General features: G+C 42.6%; 1 protein-coding gene across 2 annotated transcripts in view; it reads left to right on the plus strand.

Moving 5' to 3' along the window:
* The first annotated feature begins 752 nt into the window (after positions 1 to 752).
* Positions 753 to 26,759, plus strand: part of ITK (IL2 inducible T cell kinase) — an 87,835-nt gene continuing 61,828 nt past the window's right edge. For both annotated transcript variants that reach the window (XR_008843206.1, XM_056517357.1), the window contains exons 1-3: positions 753 to 1,016; positions 20,504 to 20,608; positions 22,072 to 22,153. Coding sequence is in view for 1 of the 2 variants with exons in the window: in XM_056517357.1 (XP_056373332.1) it covers positions 870 to 1,016; positions 20,504 to 20,608; positions 22,072 to 22,153 (334 nt within the window). In the remaining variant the exon portion in view is untranslated. The remainder of the gene's footprint in view (positions 1,017 to 20,503; positions 20,609 to 22,071; positions 22,154 to 26,759) is intronic.

The raw sequence follows: 26,759 nt of genomic DNA on the forward strand, positions 1-26,759 counted from the left end.
AGGACATGGATTACTGGAACCATGACCTGTGGTCCAATGAGACCAAGATAAACTTATTTGGTTTAGATGATATCAACATGACCCTAAACGCTTCTCCAAGACCATCACAGTAACTAATAACTACACTAGAAGGGTTTAACATGTTAGACACTATTCCTTATGCTGACTTATGGTTGGTTTACATAATGCCAATATATTGTGATCAAATTGTCAGGGCATTTTAAGCCACACCCCTTTACTTACGGCCACACACCTTTTCTATATACGGTACTGCAAAAAAAAAAAAAGTGTCTAAAAACATTGGCAAAAGACACGTACAACATTTTTACGAAAATTGAGCAAGAATTTGGGGGACTTTTAGCTTGTTAAACTTTCTCCTTTGTATTAATAGGTTGTCAGAGTATAGTTATAGTGTGAAGTCTGCGTAAATGATGAAGAAAAACTTTAGGTTATAGTGAGGACACAAGAAAACATAAAATTATGCCTGAAAGTATTTCTGTCAATATACTGTATACATCAGTTCAGAAGGAAGAGTATATAACATTTATGAGACAGACTGAAGCAGCAACTGAATCGAAACAAGGATGTGGTTATAGTTTGAGGTCACATATTTCAAGTTTAACACCTTTGCTGCACTCGGAGATCTTCAGATAAGACTTCATGGGCTCCACCTCCTCTCGGTATGTCTCTTTCATACCCCCGTTCTCTCGAACATATAATTTTCTCCCAGAGCTCATGGTGTCCAGGTGTTTTTGTGCCATCCACATGTCCATTCTTGGATTTATTTGTTCATCCTCGTAAGTGGGTGTGAAGGATTATGTATATATAGACATCTCAGGGTCTCCCTGTGACTCTGGGAACAGTGGTTGATGTTCCAGATGAATAGTTCAGTCATATTACAACAGCCACTTATAAAGAGGTCTCAACAGAAAAGAAGAACGTCTCCGGCCAACTTCAAGTCTAGGGTCTTCATCCTTACTCGCACCTCACTCAACTATTATGAGCATCGCAATGGGGTAAGTTCATGGGGTAGAATAATAGTGGCGGTCTGTTAAGATATTTTTTCAACCCAAAATAAGACCAACATCCATCCCATTGTTAGTTTAAGGTCACTTGAGTTTTCCATTTTCTAGAGCTGAGTAATTTTTTGTACGAAAGTCCAAAAATGCTCAAAAAAATAATGAAAAATGTTCTAAATTTGCTGTTCTTTTGCCACATTATCTTTTATCTTTAATTTGGTAATATTACAGGTCATGAATTAGATGACTATTGTTGACGAGGTTTGTACTATGTTTTATAATGACATCTTGGAATGCAAATACAAGCTATGGGCCAATTGCCACCTCTTACATGTTGTGCTGAAATTCCTTCCTCAAAACTAAAGATCGTGTGACTAGTTTGCATGGAAACAGGGAACTCTTTTGTCCAAGAGGTTTTATATAATGAAAACAGTTTGATTTGGAAGGCAAAAATACATGGTGAACTCTATAGACACATTTCCCTATGAGTAGTCATGGAGCTATCTGTACCAACCCATACTACCCAATGTTTCTTTCTTTAGTTTTCACCAAATAAAGTGTTTTAGTGGTGCCTGGCATCCACTTATTTATCTTTTAACATGCAATTAACATGCCGGTGACCCAAGATCAATAGCAATGTATATGAGGAACTTGGAGAACTTGAACTTAGAGAACCTAAGAACTGTCTTTTCTTTGCCATCAGTTGTTTGAAGAGATCGGCCAATTTTGCTTTGTGGTCAAGACTCATTTTTCCACTCTCTTCAAATTATTTATAGTTTCCCTTGTTTAATACCTAAATGTTAGAGACACCACTGTTGTATCTGTTGGGGATTTCAGGGAAAGGAAGTAAAAAATCTGATGTAACTACTGCTGTTGGTGGAAAATGCTTAACTTGCCAAACCCAAATGAGTCTTAGGTAACGCATCTTGAGTCCTGCATTGATGTACACATAGATCAACATTCAACTACGGTACAAGGACCAAGTGTAGCTTTACATATGATACTCTTCCTTTGGTTTTATTTGTTCAATATATGGGCTTCTTAACAGCTTAACGACACAGGGGGTATATGTAGGCCTTGGTCGCGGTCCAAGTGTATAAAGTGCACTCACAAGCTGAGTAAGCTTGATACCTGGTAAGTACCAACTGCTATCAGCGGCCCGGACCTACCACTTGGGCATGTTCCCATTGCTGTTGTGCTTTGCCCGTTCTGGACCCTCAAAACAATTCAGAGTACAACTGACTCCACCAGGTCACTCCACCGTTAACTTGAATGGGGTCTGTTGAGCATCTGATAGTTTACCAGAGCTTAGTGAGAAAAAAAAGTAGTGCATGCACTTTTTTTTTTCTCCTCTAAACTCCCGTCGTTTTGACGGAATTGCAGATGGAGCTCCATAGAGGCCTAATGCTGGACATTAGCAATAATTAACCCAAACCAACAAACACTTCTACAAATTATTATCAAACAAATATGTCTTTATTGAGAAGTCGAATAAATGATTTAAAAAAAATAATTCATATATTAAAATGCCACCATAAGTAATCCCTTCAGTGGCACATACCATCGGAAGGCAGGGAAGACATAAATAAGTAACAACCGTATATCAGACACCATCTAAGGACATACATATAGAGATAGCATATGTAAAGGGCATAATGCAAATAATAATATAACTGTGCCAAAGATTTAAAAAAAAACAAATATCAAGAATCCCGATATCTATCATGTAAACAAGCCTTACCAAGGTATGTGCAGACACCAACATATGTTTCGCTCTACTGAGCTTCCTCAGGGGGCGTCATGCTCAGTAAAGCAAAACATATGTTGGGGTCCGCACATATGTTATTTGACTTCTCAATAAAGATATATTTGTTCAATAATAATTTGCAGTAGTGTTTGTTGGTTTGGGTTCATTTATTTAATTTGACACTACACAGAGGGGCATTGGTTTAACAGCGGTTTTGCTACCCTGTTTCTTTTGGATTAAAGAAGTTTTGGGTTAAAGAAGTTTATCCATCAGCAAAAGCAATGATAAGGTATGCCATCACTTTCCAATGGTGGAGATCCACACCAGCCCTGAGAATGAATGGCTGAAGAGTTTTGGAACTGTTTTAGAACAGTGTGGGTCATGGCAGTCGGACCCCCACCAATCATAAATTGGTTTCCTAACCTAGCTATATTCCATCACTTTTTAAGATGGGATAATACATTTAAATTGTCTTTTTTTTTTTGTATTTTCTTTTTTATAAAAGTACACTTGACATTAAGAGGGTCCCTTCGACAGATATCATTAAAGTCAGACTGTATTAGAAGTGACCACCATTTACTAGTAACTATGACATATATTGTCCACCATCTTGAAAAAAAAAAAAACACAATTTTTTATTTATCTTAACAAAAAAATGATATTAATACTTTTTTCTGTAGGTTATTTAATAGGTTTCTTATTATAGGATCCACCAATGCCTGAAATAAATCCAAATATTTCAAGGATTAAGGCACTTGATTTACTCGTTCAGTCTGGTTGCACAAAATTCGGCGGTTGGGAATTGCTGAATTTCCTGTTTAAAGGGGTACTCCGTTGAAAACCTTTTTTCTTTTAAATCAACTGGTGGCAGAAAGTTAAACATATTTGTAAATTACTTCTAGTAAAAAAATCTTAATCCTTCCTGTACTTATTAGCTGCTGAATACTACAGAGGAAATTCTTTTCTTTTTGGAATGCTCTCTGATGACATCACGAGCACAATTCTCTCTGCTGACGTTATTATAATAATAATGCTTTATTTATTGTTGTCCTTAGTGGGATTTGAACCCATGTCCCCAGCACTGCAAGGCAGCAGTGCTAACCACTGAGCCACCATGCTGCCCTTAGCAAACATCTGCTATACATGGTTCCTAAAATGGACAGAGATGTCAGCAGAGAGCACTGTGCTCGGGATGTCATCAGTGTTCCAAAAAGAAAGAAAATGCCTCTGTAGCATTCAGCAGCTAATAAGTACTGGAAGGATTAACATTTTTTAATAGAAGTAATTTACAAATATGTTTAACTTTCTGCCACCAGTTGATTTAAAAGAAAAAAGGTTTTCACCGGAAATCTAAACAATTTTTATAGAATATGTAGACTTGTTGTACCTGTAGGGATTTGAACCTGTCTCCAAGGAAAGAGTACTTGCCACTGAGCCACTGTGCTGCCATGGACATTTAGGAAAGAATGTTCTTAGCATATGCTCCGAATGGTCCCAGAACATCCTCAGGAAGATCAGATTCAAACTGGGTATACAGTGGTCCCTCAACATACGATGGTAATCCATTCCAAATGGACCATCGTTTGTTGAAACCATCGTATGTTGAGGGATCCGTGCAGTGTAAAGTATAGGACAGTGGTCTACAACCTGCGGACCTCCAGATGTTGCAAAACTACAACACCCAGCATGCCCGGACAGCCAACGGCTGTCCGTGCATGCTGGGTGTTGTAGTTTTGCAACATCTGGAGGTCCACAGTTTGAAGACCACTGTTAGAGGAAGTTGTACTCACCTGTCCCCGCCGCTCCGGACCGTCACCACTGCCCTGGATGTTGCCGCCCATCGCTGTCGCCGCGTCCCCGGGATGTCCCCAAAGCTCCGGCAAGGCCTCTGCTTCCCCGGCATCCTCGCTCTCCCGTCGCCGCCATCACGTCGCTATGCACGTCGCTCCTATTGGATGACGGGACGGCGTGCGCAGTGACGTGATGACGACGATGGAGAGCGCCGACCATGCAGGGGATCCCGAAGAGGATGCGCCGGAGCCCCGAGGACAGGTAAGTGACCATCACCGGACCACACGGGGCACCATAAACGGCTATCCGGGGGCAGCTGAAGCAGTCTGCGCTGCCGGATAGCCGTTTATGCGATGGCCCCGACATACAAAAGCATCGTATGTTGATGCTGCCTTCAACATGTGATGGCCTCTGAGAGTGATCGTATGTTGAAATGATCGTATGTCGGGGCCATCGTAGGTCGGGGGGGGGGGGGGGGGTCACTGTACATGACCTATGACACTGTCATAGGTCATGTATACCCAGTGTAAACAACTGTAATAGCCGATATGGACAAAAAATGTGTATGACTGTCTGCCAAATGATTGTTCTGTATGCAATCATTCAGTCATTCAAAATAAAGGACTTTTTTCAGTGTTCATTACATCTGTAATATTTTTGAGGCTATTGGTCCCTTAGCAGGTCCTAATGTTTCTCCTGATTTTACAGCTACAGATAGAGATGAGCGAACTTACAGTAAATTCGATTTGTCACGAACTTCTCGGCTCGGCAGTTGATGACTTTTCCTGCATAAATTAGTTCAGCTTTCCGGTGCTCCGGTGGGCTGGAAAAGGTGGATACAGTCCTAGGAGACTCTTTCCTAGGACTGTATCCACCTTTTCCAGCCCACCGGAGCAACGGAAAGCTGAACTAATTTATGCAGGATAAGTCATCAACTGCCGAGCCGAGAAGTTCGTGACGAATCGAATTTACTGTAAGTTCGCTCATCTCTAGCTACAGAGTAAAAGCCGTGCCTTGCAATCCTTATGATTCTTTATGGTTTTTCAATTTGTCCATAAAAAACATTGATTGCCCATGATTTTTAAATAAGTCGTCCAGAAAAATGAAAAATTTAAGTGAGAAACCCGATGGCCAGCTGAACAGCAGGGACACCAATCAATACCAATCAGATAGGAGGCCTTGATTTGTGCCATGATCAGTGTTGAGAGCATTTCTGTGTACAGAGATATGCACTGAAGTATGCTAACAGATTATTAGTTTAAAATAACAAGTTAAAGTCCTAGAAAAATGGAAATAGAAAATATATTTACTGTAAACACTTTATTTAACCCCTTAAGGACACAGCCCGTTTTGGCCTTGAGGACACAGGAAATTTTCACTTTTGCATTTTTGTTTTTTCCCTTTTAATTAAGAGCTATGACTCTTTAATTTTCCATCCACAGAGCCTTATGACCAATTGTACTTTGTAATGACACCTTTCATTTTACCATTAAATATATGGATCAACCCAAAAATATTAATTTTAGGTGAAAATCGTAAAGAAATTAACATTTTTGCAACTTTTGGAGGGTCTGCGTTTTACGCAGTGCTTTTTACGGTCAATCTGACATGTTATCTTTATTCTGTTGCTCAATACGATTACAATATTGCCCATGGTTACATGATTAATATTATTGTACTGCTTTTAACCCCTTATTGACAATGGACGTAAATGTACGTCATGGTGACGTGGTACTTAACGCACCATGACGTACATTTACGCGCCGCCATGATCGCGAGCACCAGGGACCCGCCGGTAATGGCGGACATCTGCAATCGCACGGATGTCCGCCATTAACCCCTCAGATGCCGTACTTTGAATGGATGATTGGATCGCCCGCAGCACTGCCGCGGGGATCCGATCATCCAGCATGGCGGCCGGAGGTCCCCTCACCTGGCTCCGGACGTCTCCCGGGGTCTTCTGCTCTGTTCTGAGATCTAGCAGACCAGAGCAGAAGATCACCGATAATACTGATCAGTGCTGTGTCCTATACATAGCACTGAACAGTATTAGCAATCAACTAATTGCTATGAATAGTCCCCTATGGGGACATAAAAAGTGTAAAAAAAAAAAGTAAAAAAAATGTAAAATAAAAAAGTACAAAAATGTGAAAAATCCCCTCCCCCAATAAAAAGTAAAATGTCCGTTTTCCCATTTTACCCCCAAAAAAGCGTAAAAAAATGAATACACATACTTGGCATCGCCGCGTGCGTAAAAGTCTGAACAATTAAAATATATTGCAAAAAAAATTTATAAAAAATGTATGAAAAGCAAAACCTAAGCAAAAGTGATACTGATAAAAAAACTATAGATCAAGGCGCAAAAAATGAGCCCTCATATCGCCCCATATTCGGAAAAATTAGAAAGTTATAGGTGGTCAAAATAAGGCAATTTCAAACATACTAATTTTGTTAAAATGGTTTGAGATTTTTTTTAAGCGATACAATTATAGAAAAGCATATAACATGGGGATCATTTTAATCGTATTGACCCACAGAATAAAGAAAACATGTCATTTTTACAGGGTCATTTTTTGCTCTATGATCTGTGGTCTTTTTTGGCACCACATTTGCATATATGTAAATTATTTCTCACTTTTTATTCCTTTTTGGGGGAGGGGGGATGTGATGTGACCAAAAATCAGCAACTTTGGACATTGGTATTTTTTTATTTTTTTTTACCTTTACACTTTTCATCATACGGGTTCAATACCATTATATTTTAATAGTTTGGACATTTCCACATTCAACGATACCATATTTATTTTTAAATGTGATATTTTGTTAAATGCTTTTTTATTAATTTTTTTGACATTTTTAAAGTCCCCATAGGAGACTCTTTCTAACAATTTTTTTTATTGCGAAGACTGTTCAGTGCTAGGCATAGGCATAGCACTGATCAGTGTTATCTGCGATCTACTACTATGGTCTGTCAGAAAGCAGACCATAGAAGAGGATCGCTGTAGCCAACGTGGAGCGGGTAAGTTGTGCTCCGAGTGCCATCTTAGCACATCAATTAAGAACTTAGTATTACACCTTAGAGGCCTGCCGTATAGGCCACTGCATGCTCCGCACCGACATGTGGTGTTTATGTCCATCAGAGAAGGTGGGTGGAGGTTAGTGCTTGGCAATTTATGGATATCCTTGCATTGAGGGGGCGGGTCGTGACGTCACGATACTCCGGCCCCGTGGTCGTGAGTCTTCAGACACGGAGCGATCATCGCTCCATGCAGCTGAGATAGGTGGGTGGTGCATGAGAGATTGCGGGGGGTCCCCAGCGGTGGAACCCCCGTGATCAGATATCTTATCCCCCATCCATTGGATAGGGGATAAGATGTCTTAGGGCCGGAGTACCCCTTTAAAGCATTACTGTCATTAAAATCAACTTTTAATATGTCGCACCGAAAAGATTGGTCAGGGTCTTGGTGCTAAGACCCTCCCCAACTGGTAGTTATAGCCGGATTAAAGCATGTGCTAGGGCTCAATGCAGGAGACGAAATCCATATACAGTAACATAATGAAGTCTTTCTCTTGTAATTGGCCGAATTGTGTGCCAAGCCAGGGAATGAAGCACGCTGTCAGGTGAATTTTACGAGTGGAGGGTATTGGTCCTGAGACCTCGATCAATCTTAAAGGAGTAGTCCAGTGGTGACCCAGTGGTGAACAACTTATCCCCTATCCTAAGGATAGGGGATAAGTTTGAGATCGCGGGGGGTCCGACCGCTGGGGCCCCCTGCGATCTCTCTGTACGGGGGCCAGGCTCTCCGGCCAGATAGCGGGTGTTGACCTCCGCACGAAGCGGCGGCCGACACGCCCCCTCAATACATCTCAATGGCAGAGTCGGAGATTGCCGAAGGCAGTGCTTCGGCTCCGCCATAGAGATATATTGAGGGGGCGTGTCGGCCGCCGCTTCGTGCGGGGGTCGACACCCGCTATCTGGCCGGAGAGCCGGGGCCCCGTACAGAGAGATCGCAGGGGGCCCCAGCGGTCGGACCCCCCCCCCCCCCCCGCGATCTCAAACTTATCCCCTATCCTGAGGATAGGGGATACGTTTTCCACCACTGGACTACCCCTTTAACCCCTTAGGCTGCTTTCATCCGTTTTGAAGACCCGTAAAAAAATTCCATACGGCCGTTACAAAATCCCATTATAGTCTATGGGATTTTTACATTCTCCGTTTTAACCCATCATAGCCCGTCATTAATAACGGACATTATTTTGTGACGGGAGAAAGAACGGGAGAAATTTCTTCCGTTCTTTCTCCCGTCACAAAACAAGGTTTCGTTTTCACGCTGTACAATTTTCATGCTGTGCAATTTACATTAAAAATGACGTTTTCTTTATTTTGTGGGTCAATATGATTAAAATGATACCCATGATTACATACTTTTCTATTATTCTACCGCTTTTAAAAAAATCTCAAACTTTTTAACCATATGAGTAGGTTTAAAATCCTTCTATTTTGACAACCTATAACTTTTTCATTTTTCCGTATAAGCAGCGGAATGAGGGCTCCGTGATATGTACTTTTTATTGATACCACATCTGCATATATAAAACTTTTAATACATTTTTTATACATTTTTTTTTAGAATATGATGTGACAAAAAAGGAATTTTATGATGGACTTTTTAACGTTTACGCCATTCACCATATGGATAATTAACATTATATTTTGATAGTTTGGACAATTACGCACGTGGCAATACCAAATATGTTTCTTCATTTTTTTTTTTTTTACGCTTTTTGGGGGTAAAATGGGTATAACATTTTTATTGGTGGAGGTTTTTTTTTTTCCAAACTTTCTTACTTTTTCCTTTTTCTTTTTACATTTTCTTTTTACTTTTTATTTATTTATTTTTTTTACACTTTTTATGTCCCCATAGGGGACCATTTATTTCAATCAGTTGATTGCTAATACTGTTCAGTTCTATGCATAGGGCATAGCACTGATCAGTGTTATCGGCGATCTACTCTTTCGCTGCGGATAATCCGATCATCTATTTTAAGTGCCGCACTGCCGCAGATGCTGTGATCTGTATTTGTCACTGCATCTGAGGGGTTAATGGCCGACATTGGCGAGATCACTGATGTCCGCCATTACCGGCGGGTCCCTGGCTGCTGACAGCAGCCGGGACCTGCCGTGCATGACATGAGCACCGGTCCGATGCTCGCGGTCATGTTCATGACGTAAATGTATGTCATGGTGTCTATTGTTCATTTACGTCTATTGTCGTTGAGGGGTTGAAGGGGTATTCCGGTGAAAAACTTTTTTTTTCATATCAACTGACTGAAAGTTATACAGATTTGTAAATTACTTCTATTAAAATATCTTAATCCTACCAGCTGCTGAAGTTGAGTTGTTCTTTTCTGTCTGACCACAGTGCTCTCTGCTGACACCTCTGTCTGTCTCAGGAACTGTTCCGAGTAGGAACAAATCCCCATAGCAAACCTCTCCTGCTCTGGACAGTTCTTTAAAAACAGACAGAGGCGTCAGCAGAGAGCACTGTGGTCAGACAGAAAAGAACTGAACTTCAGCAGCTGATAAGTACTGGTAGGATTAAGATTTTATAATAGAAGTAATTTACAAATCTGTTTAACTTTCTGAAGCCAGTTGATATGAAAAACATTGTTTTTCACCGGAATACCCCTTTAGCTTTTAACATATATATGTGTGACATGTCAAAAGTTAGTTTAAATAATGGTAACGCTTTGAGATGACTCCTAAAGGCTTTAGTGTTCAAATACTGGATTTTGCAAGTAGAGACACAATATAAACACTATATATATATATATATATATATATATATATATATATATATATATATATATACATATACACAGTGATCCCTCAACTTACAATGGCCTCAACATACAATAGTTTCAACATACAATGGTCTTTTCTGGACCATTGTAAGTTGAAACCAGACTCAACATACAATGCTACTGACCGTCCAGATCTGTGAAACTTATCAATGGCTGAAAGAACTGACCAATCAGAATGGGCAATTTACTGGTAAATAGTGTTGCTCGCGAATATTCGTAATGCGAATTTTATTCGCGAATTCGCGAATATTCGCGAATATAGCGCTATATATTCGTAATGACGAATATTTTTTTTTTTTTTTTTTTTTACAGTACACATCACAGTGATCATCCTTCTCTGCTTCCAGCTTGTGTGGTGTAAAGAAGGCTGTAATACTACTGTGTGAGACTGGTGAGCGAACTTTCGCATATGCAAAATGTTCGCATATGCAAATTTACGCATATGCAAATGTTCGCATACACGAAATTCTTTTGCTTGTGTAATGCCAATGTTCGTATACACAAATTTTTGTTTACGTAGGTTTTCACACACGCGAATTTTCGCGGGAGTTAATGTTCGCATATGCGCATTTTAAAGCATGTTAGTGCATGTATATTTTCGCATATGTAAATTGTCGCGTATACGAATTTCCGTTTAGTGTTAATGTTCGCATGCGCTAAATTGCGAATCAGTTAATTTTCACATACGCGAATTTTCACTTATGCCAGTGTTCGTGTATGCAGATTTTCGCATATAAGAATTTTTACTTAATGTAATCTTAATATTCGCATATGCGCTTTTTGTACCTAGCTTGGTTATCGCATACGAAATTTTCGCGTGTATTAATGTTCGCATATGCGCATTTGTTAGTATATTAATGTTCACATATGTTAATTTTCGCATCTGCGAAAGTGAGGGTGAGAATTTTACGAATATGCGAATATATGACAACTATTCGTCCATATATTCGCAAATTCGAATATGGCCTATGCCGCTCAACACTACTTGGTAAAACACCTGTATTACTGAAGCGCATACACTGACTGATGTCTGGTAATCACCCCCTACAGTACAGGGAGGTATTACATGTTCTGTACTCTTTACCTGTATTACTGAAGTGTATGCACTGACTGGTGTCTGGTAGCGCCCCCTACAGTACAGGGAGGTATTACATGTTCTGTACTCTTTACCTGTATTACTGAAGTGTATGCACTGACTGGTGTCTGGTAGCGCCCCCTACAGTACAGGGAGGTATTACATGTTCTGTACTCTTTACCTGTATTACTGAAGTGTATGCACTGACTGGTGTCTGGTAGCGCCCCCTACAGTACAGGGTGGTATTACATGTTCTGTACTCTTTACCTGTACCAGGGTTACCTGCTCCTCTGGACACCAGGTGCGGGCGGCTCCATGTTACTTTTTAGGACACTGTGTGTACTGTACAGGACCCTGAAGAAGCTCCTGTCCTCTACGTAGACCAGTGTTTCCCAAGCAGGGTGCCCCCAGCTGTTGCAAAACTGCAACTCCCAGCATGCCCGGACAGCCTTTGGCTGTCCGGGCATGCTGGGAGTTGTAGTTTTGCAACAGCTGGAGGCTCCATGCTTGGGAAACACTGACATAGACAGTGATTACAGCTCCCAGCAGCTCTTTCTTACTTTTATATATAAGGATTTGCTTTATCTATATTCGTTATCTACTTATTTTTCTTTAATCCTCACTTTTTCCTATTTTTGGATGACATTTTTGGGGCTTCAGAACCAATTAACAGGTTTCCATAGAGTTCTGGTCTCAACATACAATGGTTTCAACATACAATGGTCGTCCTGGAACCAATTAATAGTGTAACTTGAGGGACCACTGTGTATATATGTATATATATATATATATATATATTTGTTAGGTGTAGTTAAAGTTGGTAACAAATTGTGTTACATTTTTTTTAAAGGAATTATAATAAACAGAGGGCAGACAACAAGGCACTCCAACAGTATACACCGGTGGTCTTCAACCTGCGGACCTCCAGATGCTGCAAAACTACAACTCCCAGCATGCCCGGACAGCTGTTGGCTGTCAAAAAAAGTAACAGTTCCTTCATATATTCAAAGGGAAAGAAGAAGTGGGAAAAACACATGAAAACTTCGTTAGGCAGAAATGAGAGTATAGAAGAAAGGTGGATGACCCCGGAGGGGAGGATGTCACACTTCCTTATGAGGAGTACTTTAAATTTGGGAGATTCTTACTTAACTTCCCAATATCGTTTAAAGGGGTACTCCCGTGGAAAACTTTTTTTTTTTTTTTAATCACCTGGTGCCAGAAAGTTAAACAGATTTGTAAATCACTTCTATTAAAAAAATCTTAATCCTTCCAGTACTTTTTAGGGGCTGTATACTAAAGAGAAATCCAAAAAAGAAATGCATTTCCTCTGATGTCATGACCACAGTGCTCTCTGCTGACTTCTGCTGTCCCTTTAAGGAACTGTCCAGAGCAGGATAAAATCCCCAAAGCAAACATATGCTGCTCAGGACAGTTCCTAAAATGGACAGCAGAGGTCAGCAGAGAGCACTGTGGTCATGACATCAGAGGAAATGCATTTTTTTTGGGATTTCTCTTTAGTATACAGTCCCTAAAAAGTACTGGAAGGATTAAAATATTTTAATAGAAGTGATTTACAAATCTGTTTAACTTTCTGGCACCAGTTGATTTAAAAAAAAAAAAAAAAAAAAGTTTTCCATGGGAGTACCCCTTTAAGTATTGCCCCAGTCCCTAAACAAACGCTAGGTCTCCTAATGTTATTGCTGCACAGATATAGGGCTGGTACCATATGACAGCCTTTTATCTGTGATGGCCAGTTGTTAAATTATTCATACATTTCCAAGAGGAGTAATAGAGGAACGATACAATGCAGTGTTCTTAATAAAAGGGGAATACCGTAAGTATTTACAATAACAGATATGTCAGGGGAGAAGACAGGTCCTCTTTATCCAGAGTCATGTATTATTTAAAGCGGTACTCCGCCCCTAGACATTTTATCCCCTATCCAAAGGATAGGGGATAAGATGTCAGATCACCGCGGTCCCGCTGCTGGGGACCCCGGGGATCGCTGCTGCGGCACCCCGCTATCATTACTGCACAGAGTGAGTTCGCTCTGTACGTAATGACGGGCAGTACAGGGGCCGGAGCATCGTTACGTCACAGCTCCGCCCCTCGTGACGTCACGGCCCGCCCCTTTCAATACATGTCTATGGGAGGGGGCGTGGCGGTCGTCACACCCCCTCCCATAGACTTGCATTAAGGGGACACGGGCCGTGATGTCACGAGGGGCGGAGCCATGACGTCACTCTGCTCCGTCCCCCGTATCGCCCGTCATTACGCACAGAGCGAACTCGTTCTGTGCTGTAATGAGAGTGGGGTGCCGCAGCAGCGATCCCCGGGGTCCCCAGTAACGGGACCGCGGCAATCTAACATCTTATCCCCTATCCTTTGGATAGGGGATAAGATGTCTAGGGGCGGAGTACCCCTTTAAATGACTGGGCAAATTATTATGTTCTCATATAAAGTGGGTCTCAAACATTGTAGGAATATGTTCATTTACCTACAGCACCCCCACAGGAAGAATAAAGCATTACACAGTGCCCATTCAGATTAATTATTTGATAATAGTATTGATTTTTTTATCATTTAAATTAAAATCAGATATATGCTCCTGAATTGACATACTGTACAGTTATAAGTTTTTTTTGTCTGCAGTGGAGCCCGTTTTTAAAAACAAACAAACAAAAAGGATATATAAATAAATACATATTAGGGGTGTCTAAATAAAAATAAAAAAATACCGTATTTTTCGCCCTATAGGACGCACTGGCGTATAAGATGCACCCAATTTATAGGTGCAAAATCTAAAAAAATAAAGATTTTGAACCCAATAGTGGTCTTCAACCTGCGGACCTCCAGATGTTGCAAAACTACAACTCCCAGCATGCCCGGACAGCCGTTGGCTGTCCGGGCATGCTGGGAGTTGTAGTTTTGCAACATCTGGAGGTCTTCAGATTGAAGACCACAGCATAGGAGGTAATACTCACGTGTCCCCGCCGCTCCGGACCCGTCACCGCTGCCCTGGATGTCGCTCCATCGCTGTCGCCGTCGCTCCGGAACGTCTCTGCTGCCGGCCGGGTATCCTCGCTCTCCATCGCCGTCATCACGTCGTTACGCACGCCAACGCATGTACGCGACAACGTGATGACGAGGAAGGAGAGCGCCGGCCATACAGGGGATCCCTGAACGGAGAAGACACCGAGGAGGCAGGTAAGGTCCCTCCCGGTGTCCTGTAAGCACTAACCCGGCTATTCAGTCGGGCTGTTCGGGACCGCCGCCGTGAAATCGCGGCGGTCCCGAACAGCCCGACTGAACAGCCAGGTTAGTGTCACTTTACTAACAGATGCGGCGGTCAGCTTTGATCACCGCGTCTGAAGGGTTAATACAGGGCATCACCACGATCGGTGATGTCCTGTATTAGCTGCGGGTCCCGACCGTTGATGGCCGCAGGGACCGCCGCGATAGGGGTGTATTCGCCGTATAAGACGCACCGACTTTTTCCCCCAGTTTTGGGGAAGAAAAAGTGCGTCTTATACGGCGAAAAATACGGTACTTGTCCAAGGGACTAAAACGGAACACAATCTACTTGTCCCTCATGAAAATCCACTTGTCCTGGTATTATTTCGGCCAAAATAGTACGAAAATAATGGGGGATATTTCTCAAAGTTGTCTATGTCCCGCATCAATATAGACCAAACTACAGAGCGTTAGTCCGGTCTATTGTGCGCCTAATTTATCAAAAGTCACATGGCTCTTGATAAATTTTGCGCACGGGCTTCAGGATCTATGGTATTTAAACCTGCTCCAACATTTCGTCGTACTTTCAGCCAATGCGTCTTGTCGCTGAAAAGTCGCTTTTGATAAATTCAGCACCAATGCATTTCTAGTCTAACTCTTCCTCCTTTATCTCTTCTTGTTATTAAACTTAAAGGAGTAGTCCAGTGGTGACCCAGTGGTGAACAACTTATCCCCTATCCTAAGGATAGGGGATAAGTTTGAGATCGAGGGGGGTCCGACCGCTTGGGCCCCCTGCGATCTCCTGTACAGAGCCCCGACAGCCCGCGGGAAGAGGGCGTGTCGACCTCCGCACGAAGCGGCAGCCGACACGCCCCCTCAATACAACTCTATGGCAGAGCCGAAGCGCTGCCTTCGGCAATCTCCGGCTCTGCCATAGAGATGTATTGAGGGGGGCGTGTCAGCCCCCGCTTCGTGCCGAGGTCGACACCCGCTATCTGGCCGGAGAGCCTGGCCCCGTACAGAGAGATCGCAGGGGGCCCCAGCGGTCGGACCCCCCCGCGATCTCAAACTTATCCCCTATCCTTAGGATAGGGGATACGTTTTTCACCACTGGACCACCCCTTTAATAATGAATATTCGTATCTTATAAGACTATGTTATTGGTAGCTGCGTCTCCCGCTGTTTTGAGCTGTTCTTATGGAAAATAATAAAAACAAATTTGATAAAAAATAAAATAGACTAGAATGCATCATGTTCTAAAAATACTCTAGAGCAAAAGTCGCAGAAAAGTCGCACATATTTAGACTGCGACTTTCTGTGCGACAAATTTAGACAGGAAAAAACAGTCTAAATCCTTTGATAAATCTAGTAGTGACCACCCTCCAGCACCGGGGCTGACTTAGGCTAAACTGAAACCTGGACTGGCCAGAAACGGAATGAGAAGCCCCACTACCAAACCTGCATGTCCGTAAACAAACCTTCCAGGAATTCCCTTAGCAGTTTTGCCTTTATAGGGATATCAAGCTACCCCTGAACTTCTCATATCTTACTCCAGGAGGAGATATGCAGTTCCTAAAACCTGGTGGACGTGTAAAACAGAAACATTGGGAAAATGTAGCGATCACCGACCACCATTCCCGTCATTGTCTCACACGCCAAAGAAACCGCCATGATTCCCTCCCACATTTCAAATTGATCTACACAGGGTCGAGTTATCAGACAACATGAGCCTATTCGTGTACCTTTTTTTTATCTATATAGACTACATTATTCGATGTAGATGTATAAAGTAAAAAAATCATGAAAAATTTATTTTTTCAGGCTAAGTCATGTGACCCTGTGAACCATAGATAGGTCATTATCAGACAGCTGACACATTTCCTCATCTGGAAACATACACAAGCACGGTGTGAGAGCTGGCGTTCCATTTTTGACTTATTTTGGATGACTTCTTCTCGTAACGCGGGAAATCATCGTACATCCTGATTAGAGATGAGCGAACTTACAGTAAATTCGATTCGTCACGAACTTCTCGGCTCGGCAGTTGATGACTTTTCCTGCATAAATTAGTTCAGCTTTCCGGTGCTCCGGTGGGCTGGAAAAGGTGGACACAGTCCTAGGAGACTCTTTCCTAGGACTGTATCCACCTTTTCCAGCCCACCGGAGCACCTGAAGGCTGAACTAATTTACGTAGGAAAAGTCATCAACTGCCGAGCAGAGAAGTTTGTGACGAATCGAATTTACTGTAAGTTCGCTCATCTCTAATCCTGATCATGGTCATCCTAGTGAATGTATAATACACAACTATGATCAGTATCTAGACATAGAATAATAACAACTAGACACCGAGTCGCGGCCGTCTTCTCTGCGTAGGCAGGAGCTGATCATTCATAAAGATAGCCGCCGCTTGATGTCATCCCATGTTTCTCAGAACCTGCTGACTGATTCTACCAGCGTCTGTGCCAGATACATCTTCATAACAAAGGGACTATCCAGGATTAGAAAAGCCCAGCTGCTCCAGAAACAGCGCCACTCTTGTCCACAGTTAGTGTGTGGTATTGCAGCTCAGTATGCCACACACAACCTGAGGGCAGGTGTGGTGTTGTTTTTTGGAAGAAAGCAGCCATGTTTAAAAAAAAAAAAAAAAAAAAAATTTTATCCTGGATACTCTCTTTAAAGGGGTGCTCCAGTGTAAAACTTTTTTTTATTTATTTATTTATTTTATTATTATTATTTTTTTTTATCAACTAGTGCCAGAAAGTTAAACAGATTTGTAAATTACTTCTATTAAAAAAAATCTTAATCCTTCCAGTACTAATTAGCTGTTGAATACTACAGAGGAAATTATTTTCTTTTGGGAACACAGAGCTCTCTGCTGACATCACGAGCACAGTGCTCTCTGCTGACATCTCTGTCCATTTTAAGAACTGTCCAGAGTAGGAGAAAATCCCCATAGCAAACATATGCTGCTCTGGACAGTTCCTAAAATGGACAGCAGAGGTCAGCAAAGAGCACTGTGGTCATGATGTCAGCAGAGAGCTCTGTGTTCCAAAAAGAAAATCATTTCCTTTGTAGTATTCAGAAGCTGATAAGTACTGGAAGGATTAAGATTTTTTAATAGAAGTAATTTACAAATCTGTTTAAGTTTCTGGCACCAGTTGATTTAAAAAATATATATATATATATATTTATATATAAAAGTTTCTCACCGGAGTGCCCCTTTAATATTAGTGGGATACATTTGAGAAGAATATAGACAATTTGGTGAATAAAAAAAAAACAATAAAAAAAAAACAACAATTGTACTGTAAATATATACAGTGGGTGAAATAAGTATTGAACGCGTCACCATTTTTCTCACTAAATACAGTTCTGTTTTTGGAGACAACGGTACCTGATAATTCCAGATCTTTTTGAAGCTATTCACAAGTGTCCTTGGCTCTGGGACAACTCTTCTGAATATTATTTTCGAATAATTAAAGTTTATAGAAATCTCGCGAGGAGCAGCTGATCGAGGCGAGAAAAGATGTGTCTTGTGTGACACCTGGGCAATGAGACCATTTTGTAGGACATCATTTGGGGCTAGACCAGCTGATATTAGTTTGCACTGACAAGGGGCTGGATTGCTTTTTAATTACTGATAGATTTCAGCTGTTGTCTTGTCTTTCCATGCCTTTTTGCACCACCCTTTTTTTTCATGTGTTATACTTTTTCCCTGTGTCATTTTACATTATTACACAAAACTTAATTTCTGAGCTCAGTTGTTATGGTTTGTATGTATGGATGCATTACTGCATTAAAAATCGAGACATATTCAATGCTTAGTGAAACACATAGGAATCTTCTAGCACCACTCTCCCTTATAGAGGTACTCCGCTGGAAACAATTTTTTCATATCAACTGGCTCTAGAAAGTTAAAGGGGTACTCTGCTGCTCGGCATTTGGAATAAACTGTTCCGAACGCTGGAGCCGGTGCTGAGAGCTTGTGACATCATAGCCCCGCCCCCTCATGACATCCTGCCCCCTCAATGCAAGTCTATGGGAGGGGGCGTGACGGCACTTTCTCTTACCTGCCAATGAGCCCCCGGAGCTCCGGTACACTCCGGTACAGGTGTTCGGTCCCAGGGCTGTATTCTTCTTACTTCCTGTTAGCGATGCCGCAGCGATGTCCCGCCTCGTCTGGTGATAGGCTGAAGCTCCGTGTGACATGCCGGGCTAACAGGAAGTAAGAAGAATACAGCCCGGGGACCGAACACCTGTACCGGAGTGTACCGGAGCTCCGGGGGCTCGTTGGCAGGTAAGAGAAGTTTATTTTCTTTTATTTTGCAGCCCGGACCGGATAAAAATAGAAAAGTGCGCGCCGGAGTACTCCTTTAAAGGAGTAGTCCAGTGGTGACTCAGTGGTGAACAACTTATCCCCTATCCTAAGGATAGGGGATAAGTTGCAGATTGCGGGGGGTCTGACCGCTTGGGCCCCCTGCGATCTCCTGTACGGAGCCCCGATAGCCCGCGGGAAGGGGGCGTGTTGACCTCCGCACGAAGCGGCGGCCGACACGCCCCCTCAATACAACTCTATGGCAGAGCCGAAGCGCTGCCTTCGGCAATTTCCGGATCTGCCATAGAGATGTATTGAGGGGGCGTGTCGGCCGCCGCTCCGTGCGGGGGTCGACACCCGCTATCTGGCCGGAGAGCCAGGGCCCCGTACAGAGAGATCGCAGGGGGCCCCAGCGGTCAGACCCCCCGCGATCTCAAACTTATCCCCTATCCTAATGATAGGGGATAAGTTTGAGACTACCCCTTTAAAGAAGAAGAAAGCTTTATTTCATGTGTGGGGAAGCAACAACAAGTATTCTTACATGTAAGCTTTCAGTGACAGACATGAGTAGTGTAACAGCGTTCACACCGGTGCTTCTTCCAACTTCCGTACGGAAATCTGCATGAATATTAGGTACAGACATTCCACAGCAGCAGAGTCCCATTGATTTCAATGGGATTCTGCTGCACTATTCATACATGATCTCTTTTCAATGTTTTTGTGGATTCCGCAAGGAAATGCATTGCCGTCTATGACACGGCGCATTTATGAGTGATCCTAGCGCCGGCATGTTTTGCCAGCGCTCCGTGTGAACATAGTCTTAGGTTATCCTGGGGCTGGTCTGCCATCCTGTAGCATAGCAGATATTAATACTGGCTCTATTACAGCCCTATGAAACCAGACCACAGGTGATCTCTATACTATTTTAAAGGGGTACCATGGTGGAAATGTATTTTTTTTAATCAACTGGTGCTAGAACGTTAAACAGATTTGTAAATTGCTTCCATTTAAAAATCTTAATTCTTCCAGTACTTATCAGCTGCTGTATGCTCCAGAGGAAGTTCTTTTCTTTTTGAATTTCTTTTCAGTCTGACCACAGTGCTCTTTGCTGACACCTCTGTCTGTCTCAGGAACTGTCAAGAGCAGGATAGGTTTTCTATGGGGAGTTGCTCCTGCTCTTGACAGTTCCTGAGACAGACAGAGGTGTCAGCAGAGAGCACTGTGGTCAGACTGAAAAGAAATTCAAAAACAAAATGAAACATCTGATAAATACTGGAAGGATTAAGATTTTTAAATAGAGGTAATTTACAAATCTGTTTAGCGTTCTGGCACCAGTTGATTTAAAAAATATATATTTTCATCGGAGTACCCCTTTAATGACTGTTTTGTCATAAAACTTTATCGCCACATGGATGCAATTGCTACTAACATTTACTTTTGAAATATCTACTTTTTAGAAAGTGCGAAGTCTTCGAGGATTTGTGGAAGTGCCTCGTATTAAATGTGTAGAAATAGTGACCACAGATATCACAATTGCCTGCAGGAACAAATACGCCTTTCAGGTAAGACATTAAAGGGGTTCTCCACCATAAGGTGATTTTAGTACGTACCTGGCAGACAGTAATGGACATGCTTAGGAAGGATCTGTGCTTGTCTTGTGGACAAATGGCTATGTTGTGAGATTACCATAACACTGTGGCTAGCTTTTTGTGAACTTGTATTTCTTGTTTGACTTTTCTTTTTTGACTACAAATCCCACAATTCCATTTTCCTCCCTCCCACACATCAGCCACCCCACCCACTGAAACATAAATTAGCTGCATCCATTCAAATCAGTGTGGTTTTCAATCAGGGTGCCTACAGCTGTTGCATTAGTGGCAGATTCATCCCTTCACTCAGGGGACACTGCAGGGAGGCTGCCTGACAGGGCAGTAAGGGTACAGGGTAACAACTCCCGTACTGGGCCACCACAATAGGTTTCAATGTTGGAATAACCTCTTTAACGTAACCATATTGCAAAGCATATATATATATATATATATATATATATATATATATATATATATATATATATTTATTTTTCTTTTTTTTAAAGTTTGAACCCAAACTGCATGAATTGTTTGGCTTAAAGGGGTATTCCAGGCAAAACCATTTTTATATATATCAACTGGCTCTGGAAAGTTAAACAGATTTGTAAATTACTTCTATTAAAAAATCTTAATCCTTCCAATAGTTATTAGCTTCTGAAGTTTTCTGTCTGACTGCTCAATGATGATGTCACGTCCCAGGAGCTGTGCATGATGGGAGAATATCCCCGTAGGAACTGCACAGCTCCCGGGACGTAAGTCATCAGAGAGCAGTTAGGCAGAAAACAACAACTCAACTTCAGAAGCTAATAACTATTGGAAGGATTAAGATTTTTTAATAGAAGTAATTTACAAATCTGTTTAACTTTCCGGAGCCAGTTGATATATAAAAAAAAGTTTTGGCCTGGAGTACCCCTTTAAATAGTATTTTCCCATGTTAGCTTATGACAGCAGCACATGAACAATGCTGTGATATAATAGATTTTTTTTTAAATATTTTTGGACTAACCCTCTATCAGGAAGGTTGGAAGTTTTATCAAACTTAGGCTGGGTTTACATATGTCTGGCATAGCTGAACTCATCCACGATCTGGACGCAACTGATGCCCCAACTGATGAAAAGTTGTCATCAGTTGTATGGCATCCGGCGTCCATTGTTTCTGGACAAGCTGCATTCCCCTATTCGGTGCCCTCCGGCGTGTCCAACCATCCGCCATAAAAATTGAGCTGCTGGATGATGGTGAACTGTCCCATTCAAATGAATGAGATCAGTTCTAGCATCAGTTTCCCTCCGGTGTTCGCCAGAGGGAAATTGTGCCGGACAACTGATATATGTGAACCCAGCCTTAGAGAGTAACCGTTAGACTTAGAGAGCACTGCATTGGTGGCCATGGATAATAATGTTTTAATATTTTACTTAAACTGAATTCTTTCCTTCAGGTTGTCCATGATAATTATTTTCTATACATCTTCGCCCCTGACAAAGATAGCCGGCAACAGTGGGTCCAGAATCTAAAAGAAGGTATGTGAAAAGTGCAAAATGTTGGTGGGGACCAAGGAAACGGAATGCTTTGTTGTTGTTTTTTATTTTTTTTGTTAAGTTTGTTGTTTGTTTTTTATTAAAGGGGTATTCCAGGGAAAAAACTTTTTTTTATATCAACTGGCTCCAGAAAGTTAAACAAATTTGTAAATTACTCTATTAAAAAATCTTAATCCTTTCAGTACTTATGAGCTTTTGAAGTTGAGTTGTTCTTTTCTGTCTAAGGCTGGGTTCACACCACGTTTTGTACTTACGGTTCCCGTATACGGCTGGGAGAGGGGGCAGGGCTTAATCGCAGCGCCCGCACTCAGCCGTATAGGGGAACCGTATTTAATGCACGTCTATGAGCCGACCGGAGTGAACTGCAGCCTCCGGTCGGCTGTGTTTTCGGTCGACCACGTTTTTGCCTGCGGTCGGGAAACCGCATAAGGCCGAAAACGCAGCCGACCGGAGGCTGCGGTTCACTCCGGTCGGCTCATAGACATGCATTAAATACGGTTCCCCTATACGGCTGAGTGCGGGCGCTGCGATTAAGCCCCGCCCCCTCCTCCCAGCCGTAAGTACAAAACGTGGTGTGAACCCAGCCTAAGCGATCTCTGATGACACCTGTCTCGGGAACTGTCCAGAGTAGAAGCAAATCCCCATAGTAATCCTCTTCTACTCTGTGCAGTTCCCGAGACAAGCAGAGATGTCAGCAGAGAGCACTGTTGCCCGACAGAAAACAACAACTCAACTTCAGCAGCTGATCATTTTTGGAAGGATTAAGATTTTTTAATAGAAGTAATTTACAAATCTGTTTAACTTTCTGGAGCCAGTTGAAATAAAACAAAAGTTTTTTCCTGGAATACCCCTTTAACTTATGAAGGGGAAGCATCAAGCGAACCTCACGGCACGCCCCTTTAAATAAAAGTCCCTTTTACACAGGGAGATTATTGGGCAAATGAGGGTACATAGAAATGCTTGTTCCCAATAATTGGGGTTGGCCACAGGTGGGGATTTTGTGGGGTGTGCCATAGTTCCTCTTTAATTTACTGATGGATTAGTAATCTGTATTTTAAAGCCATCCTGTTCTCGCTGTAATATAAATCAGCTCTTACTTCCAGGTAAACAAGGGATGGGCTTGTGCAAATATTCCGCAGCCAGTCAGAGAAGGCAGAGCTGTATGGGGCAGGAGAGAGCAACAGCCTGAAACAATGAGAAGACAATGGGCCTCATTAACTAAGAGTTTCGGGTTTTTACTAGTGGAAAAAATTGTTTCAGACATGCAGGATTCCTCTCTATTTACTATTGGGAAAAGTCGGGAACATTTTCTGTCCAGCTTTTTCCAGGTGGATATTTCCAGCCATTTATCCACAGGATTTTCTGTGAATTCAATAGTAAATCGGTCGGGTTGTGAAACCACGCCCCTTCTCGGACCGACCACACCCCCTTTGTGACAGACCACGCCCCCCTTTTGGCTTTTCACAGTGCAGTTTCGGGTTTGTTGGATTTTTCAGGCGCACACTGTCGCAAACTGGCGCAGACTGGCGCAGACATGTCTCAGACACTCTGCGCCAAAATAACCAGACAAAAAACTGTCGGTTTCAGCTTAGTAAATGAGGCCCAGTGTTTCTCAGACCACCTTAGACCCCCTGTAGGTACCGTAGCTAAGGTGTAGTCACAGATCACAGCTCTGTAAAGAGTAGCCAACGAGCAAGATCTGAGGAAAATGAATGTAAGGGAAGCATCCCCTCAAGGTAGCTGACCAGAGGGTCACTTTAAATAAAATAAAAATTAAATTAAAAAAAAGCCCCAATTTAAAATGTTTAAAATGGCCCACTGTTGGAAAGTAAAAAAAAAGTAACAGTAGTAAGAATTGTTTAGGGCAATCTCTAAAAGTTAAAGGGCATGAAGGAATTTTGGCAGCATCTAATGGCTCCATGTCCAGTGACATGTACATTTAATAGTGCAGCTATACAGTACATGGGGGAGTCAAGAGTGATAGCTCTAATGTCTAAATCTAGCTGACCATAGCTCCTGTCCAACAGTATGTGGAGACACAAGCCATAGCACGGTTCCTAGCAAAGGTGATAAAACCATTATAACCCCAAAACTAAAGTTTTCATCTGTTTGAACGTTCTACAAAATTAGAATCTATGTGCACTAGAAACAAAAACATTTTGAGAACATTTTGTCAGATCTGCACTGCTCAAAAAAAAAATAAAGGGAACACTAAGATAACACATCCTAGATCTGAATGAACTAATCGTATGAAATACTTTCGTCTTTACATAGTTGAATGCGCTGACAACAAAATGACAAAAATTATCAATGGAAATCAAATTTATCAACCCATGGAGGTCTGGATATGGAGTCACACTCAAAATCACAGTGGAAAAACCGCACTACAGGCTGATCCAACTTTATGTAATGTCCTTAATACAAGTCACAATGAGGCTCAGTAGTGTGTGTGGCCTCCACGTGTCCGTATGACCTCCCTACAACGCCTGGGCATGCTCCTGATGAGGTGGGGGATGGTCTCCTGAGGGATGTCCTCCCAGACCTGGACTAAAGCATCCGCCAACTCCTGGACAGTCTGTGGTGGAGGGAGCGAGACATGATGTCCCAGATGTGCTCAATCGGATTCAGGTCTGGGGAATGGGCGGCCAGTCCATAGCATCAAGGCCTTCCTCTTGCAGGAACTGCTGACACACTCCAGCCACATGAGGTCTAGCATTGTCTTGAATTAGGAGGAACCCAGGCCAACCGCACTAGCATATGGTCTCACAAGGGGTCTGAGGATCTCATCTCGGGACCTAATGACATTCAGGCTACCTCTGGCAAGCACATGGAGGGCTGTGCGGTGCTCCAAAGAAATGCCACCCCACACTATTACTGATCCACCGCCAAACTGTTCATGATGGAGGATGTTGCAGGCAGCAGAACGTTCTCCACGGCGTCTCCAGACTCACGTCTGTCACATGTGCTCAGTGTGAACCTGCTTTCATCTGTGAAGAGCACAGGGCACCAGTGGCAAATTTGCCAATCTTGGTGTTCTCTGGCAAATGCCAAACGTCCTGCATGGTGTTGGGCTGTAAGCACAACCCCCCACCTGTGGACGTCGGGCCCTCATACCACCCTCCTGGAGTCTGTTTCTGACCGTTTGAGTGGAGACATGCACATTTGTGGCCTGCTGGAGGTCATTTTGCAGGGCTCTGGCAGTGCTCCTCCTGCTCCTCCTTGCACAATGGCAGAGGTAGTGGTCCTGCTGCTGGGTTGTTGCCCTCCTACGGCCTCCTCCACTTCTCCTGATGTACTGGCCTGTCTCCTGGTAGGGCCTCCATGCTCTGGACACTACGCTGACAGACACAATAAACCTTCTTGCCACAGCTCGCATTGATGTGCCATCCTGGATGAGCTGCACTACCTGAGCCACTTGTGTGGGTTGTGGACTCCATCTCATGCTACCACTAGAGTGAAAGCACCGCCAGCATTCAAAAGGGAACAAATCATCATCCAGGAAGCATAGGAACTGAGAAGTGGTCTGTGGTCACCACCTGCAGAACCACTCCTTTATTGGACTGTCTTGCTAATTGCCTATAATTTCCACCTGTTGTCTGTTCCATTTGTACAACAGCATGTGAAATTGATTGTCAGTCAGTGTTCTTCCTGAGTGGACAGTGTGATTTCACAGAAGTGTCATTGACTTGGAGTTACATTGTGTTGTTTAAGTGTTCCCTTTATTTTTTGAGCAATGTATATTACACAAATTGTATAAGATTAGAAAAAACTTGTCTTTTTTGCAGAATTAGCATACTAGTGCTGCGTCTAGTACCAAAGTTAACTCCTGTTCAGTTAAATGGGGCTGAGCTGCAATATCAGACAAAGCCAGGGGACAAGAGTGGTGCTGTTTATGTGAAAAATATATATATTTTTTCTAATTTCGGGCAACCTCTTTTTAAGAGCTTTAAATATGTTGATTTTTACATACTGTATATTATTGTTTGTTTTGAGTTTATAAAGTTGCAGTAAGTATCAGACTACAATCGTCACGCCTTCATTCACTTGTGGGCCTGTTCAGTTATTAGACTTTTATTTTATTTTATGGGAAGTCTGTGTGTCCAGTATGGTGTTGCCGTCACTACATCTCGGACAGCTGAAATACACTCATGATGAGGAAGGGTATATTACTCTTTATCTACTGTATAACCTGTGTGATCTGCTCCACCTGAAAACTTGGATGCTTCTCTTTTCTACTAAGGCTGGGTTCACACTACGTTTTGTCCCATACGGGAGCGCATACGGCAGGAGGGAGCTAAAACCTCGCGCTCCCGTATGTGACCGTATGCGCTCCCGTATGCCATTCACTTCAATGAGCCGACCGGAGTGAAACGTTCGGTCCGGTCGGCTCATTTTTGCGCCGTATGCGCTTTTACAACCGGACCTAAAACCGTGGTCAACCACGGTTTTAGGTCCGGTTGTAAAAGCGCATACGGCGCAAAAATGAGCCGACCGGACCGAACGTTTCACTCCGGTCGGCTCATTGAAGTGAATGGCATACGGGAGCGCATACGGTTACATACGGGAGCGCGAGGTTTTAGCTCCCTCC

Source organism: Hyla sarda, chromosome 4 (assembly GCF_029499605.1).
Source record: "Hyla sarda isolate aHylSar1 chromosome 4, aHylSar1.hap1, whole genome shotgun sequence".
NCBI lineage: Eukaryota > Metazoa > Chordata > Amphibia > Anura > Hylidae > Hyla > Hyla sarda.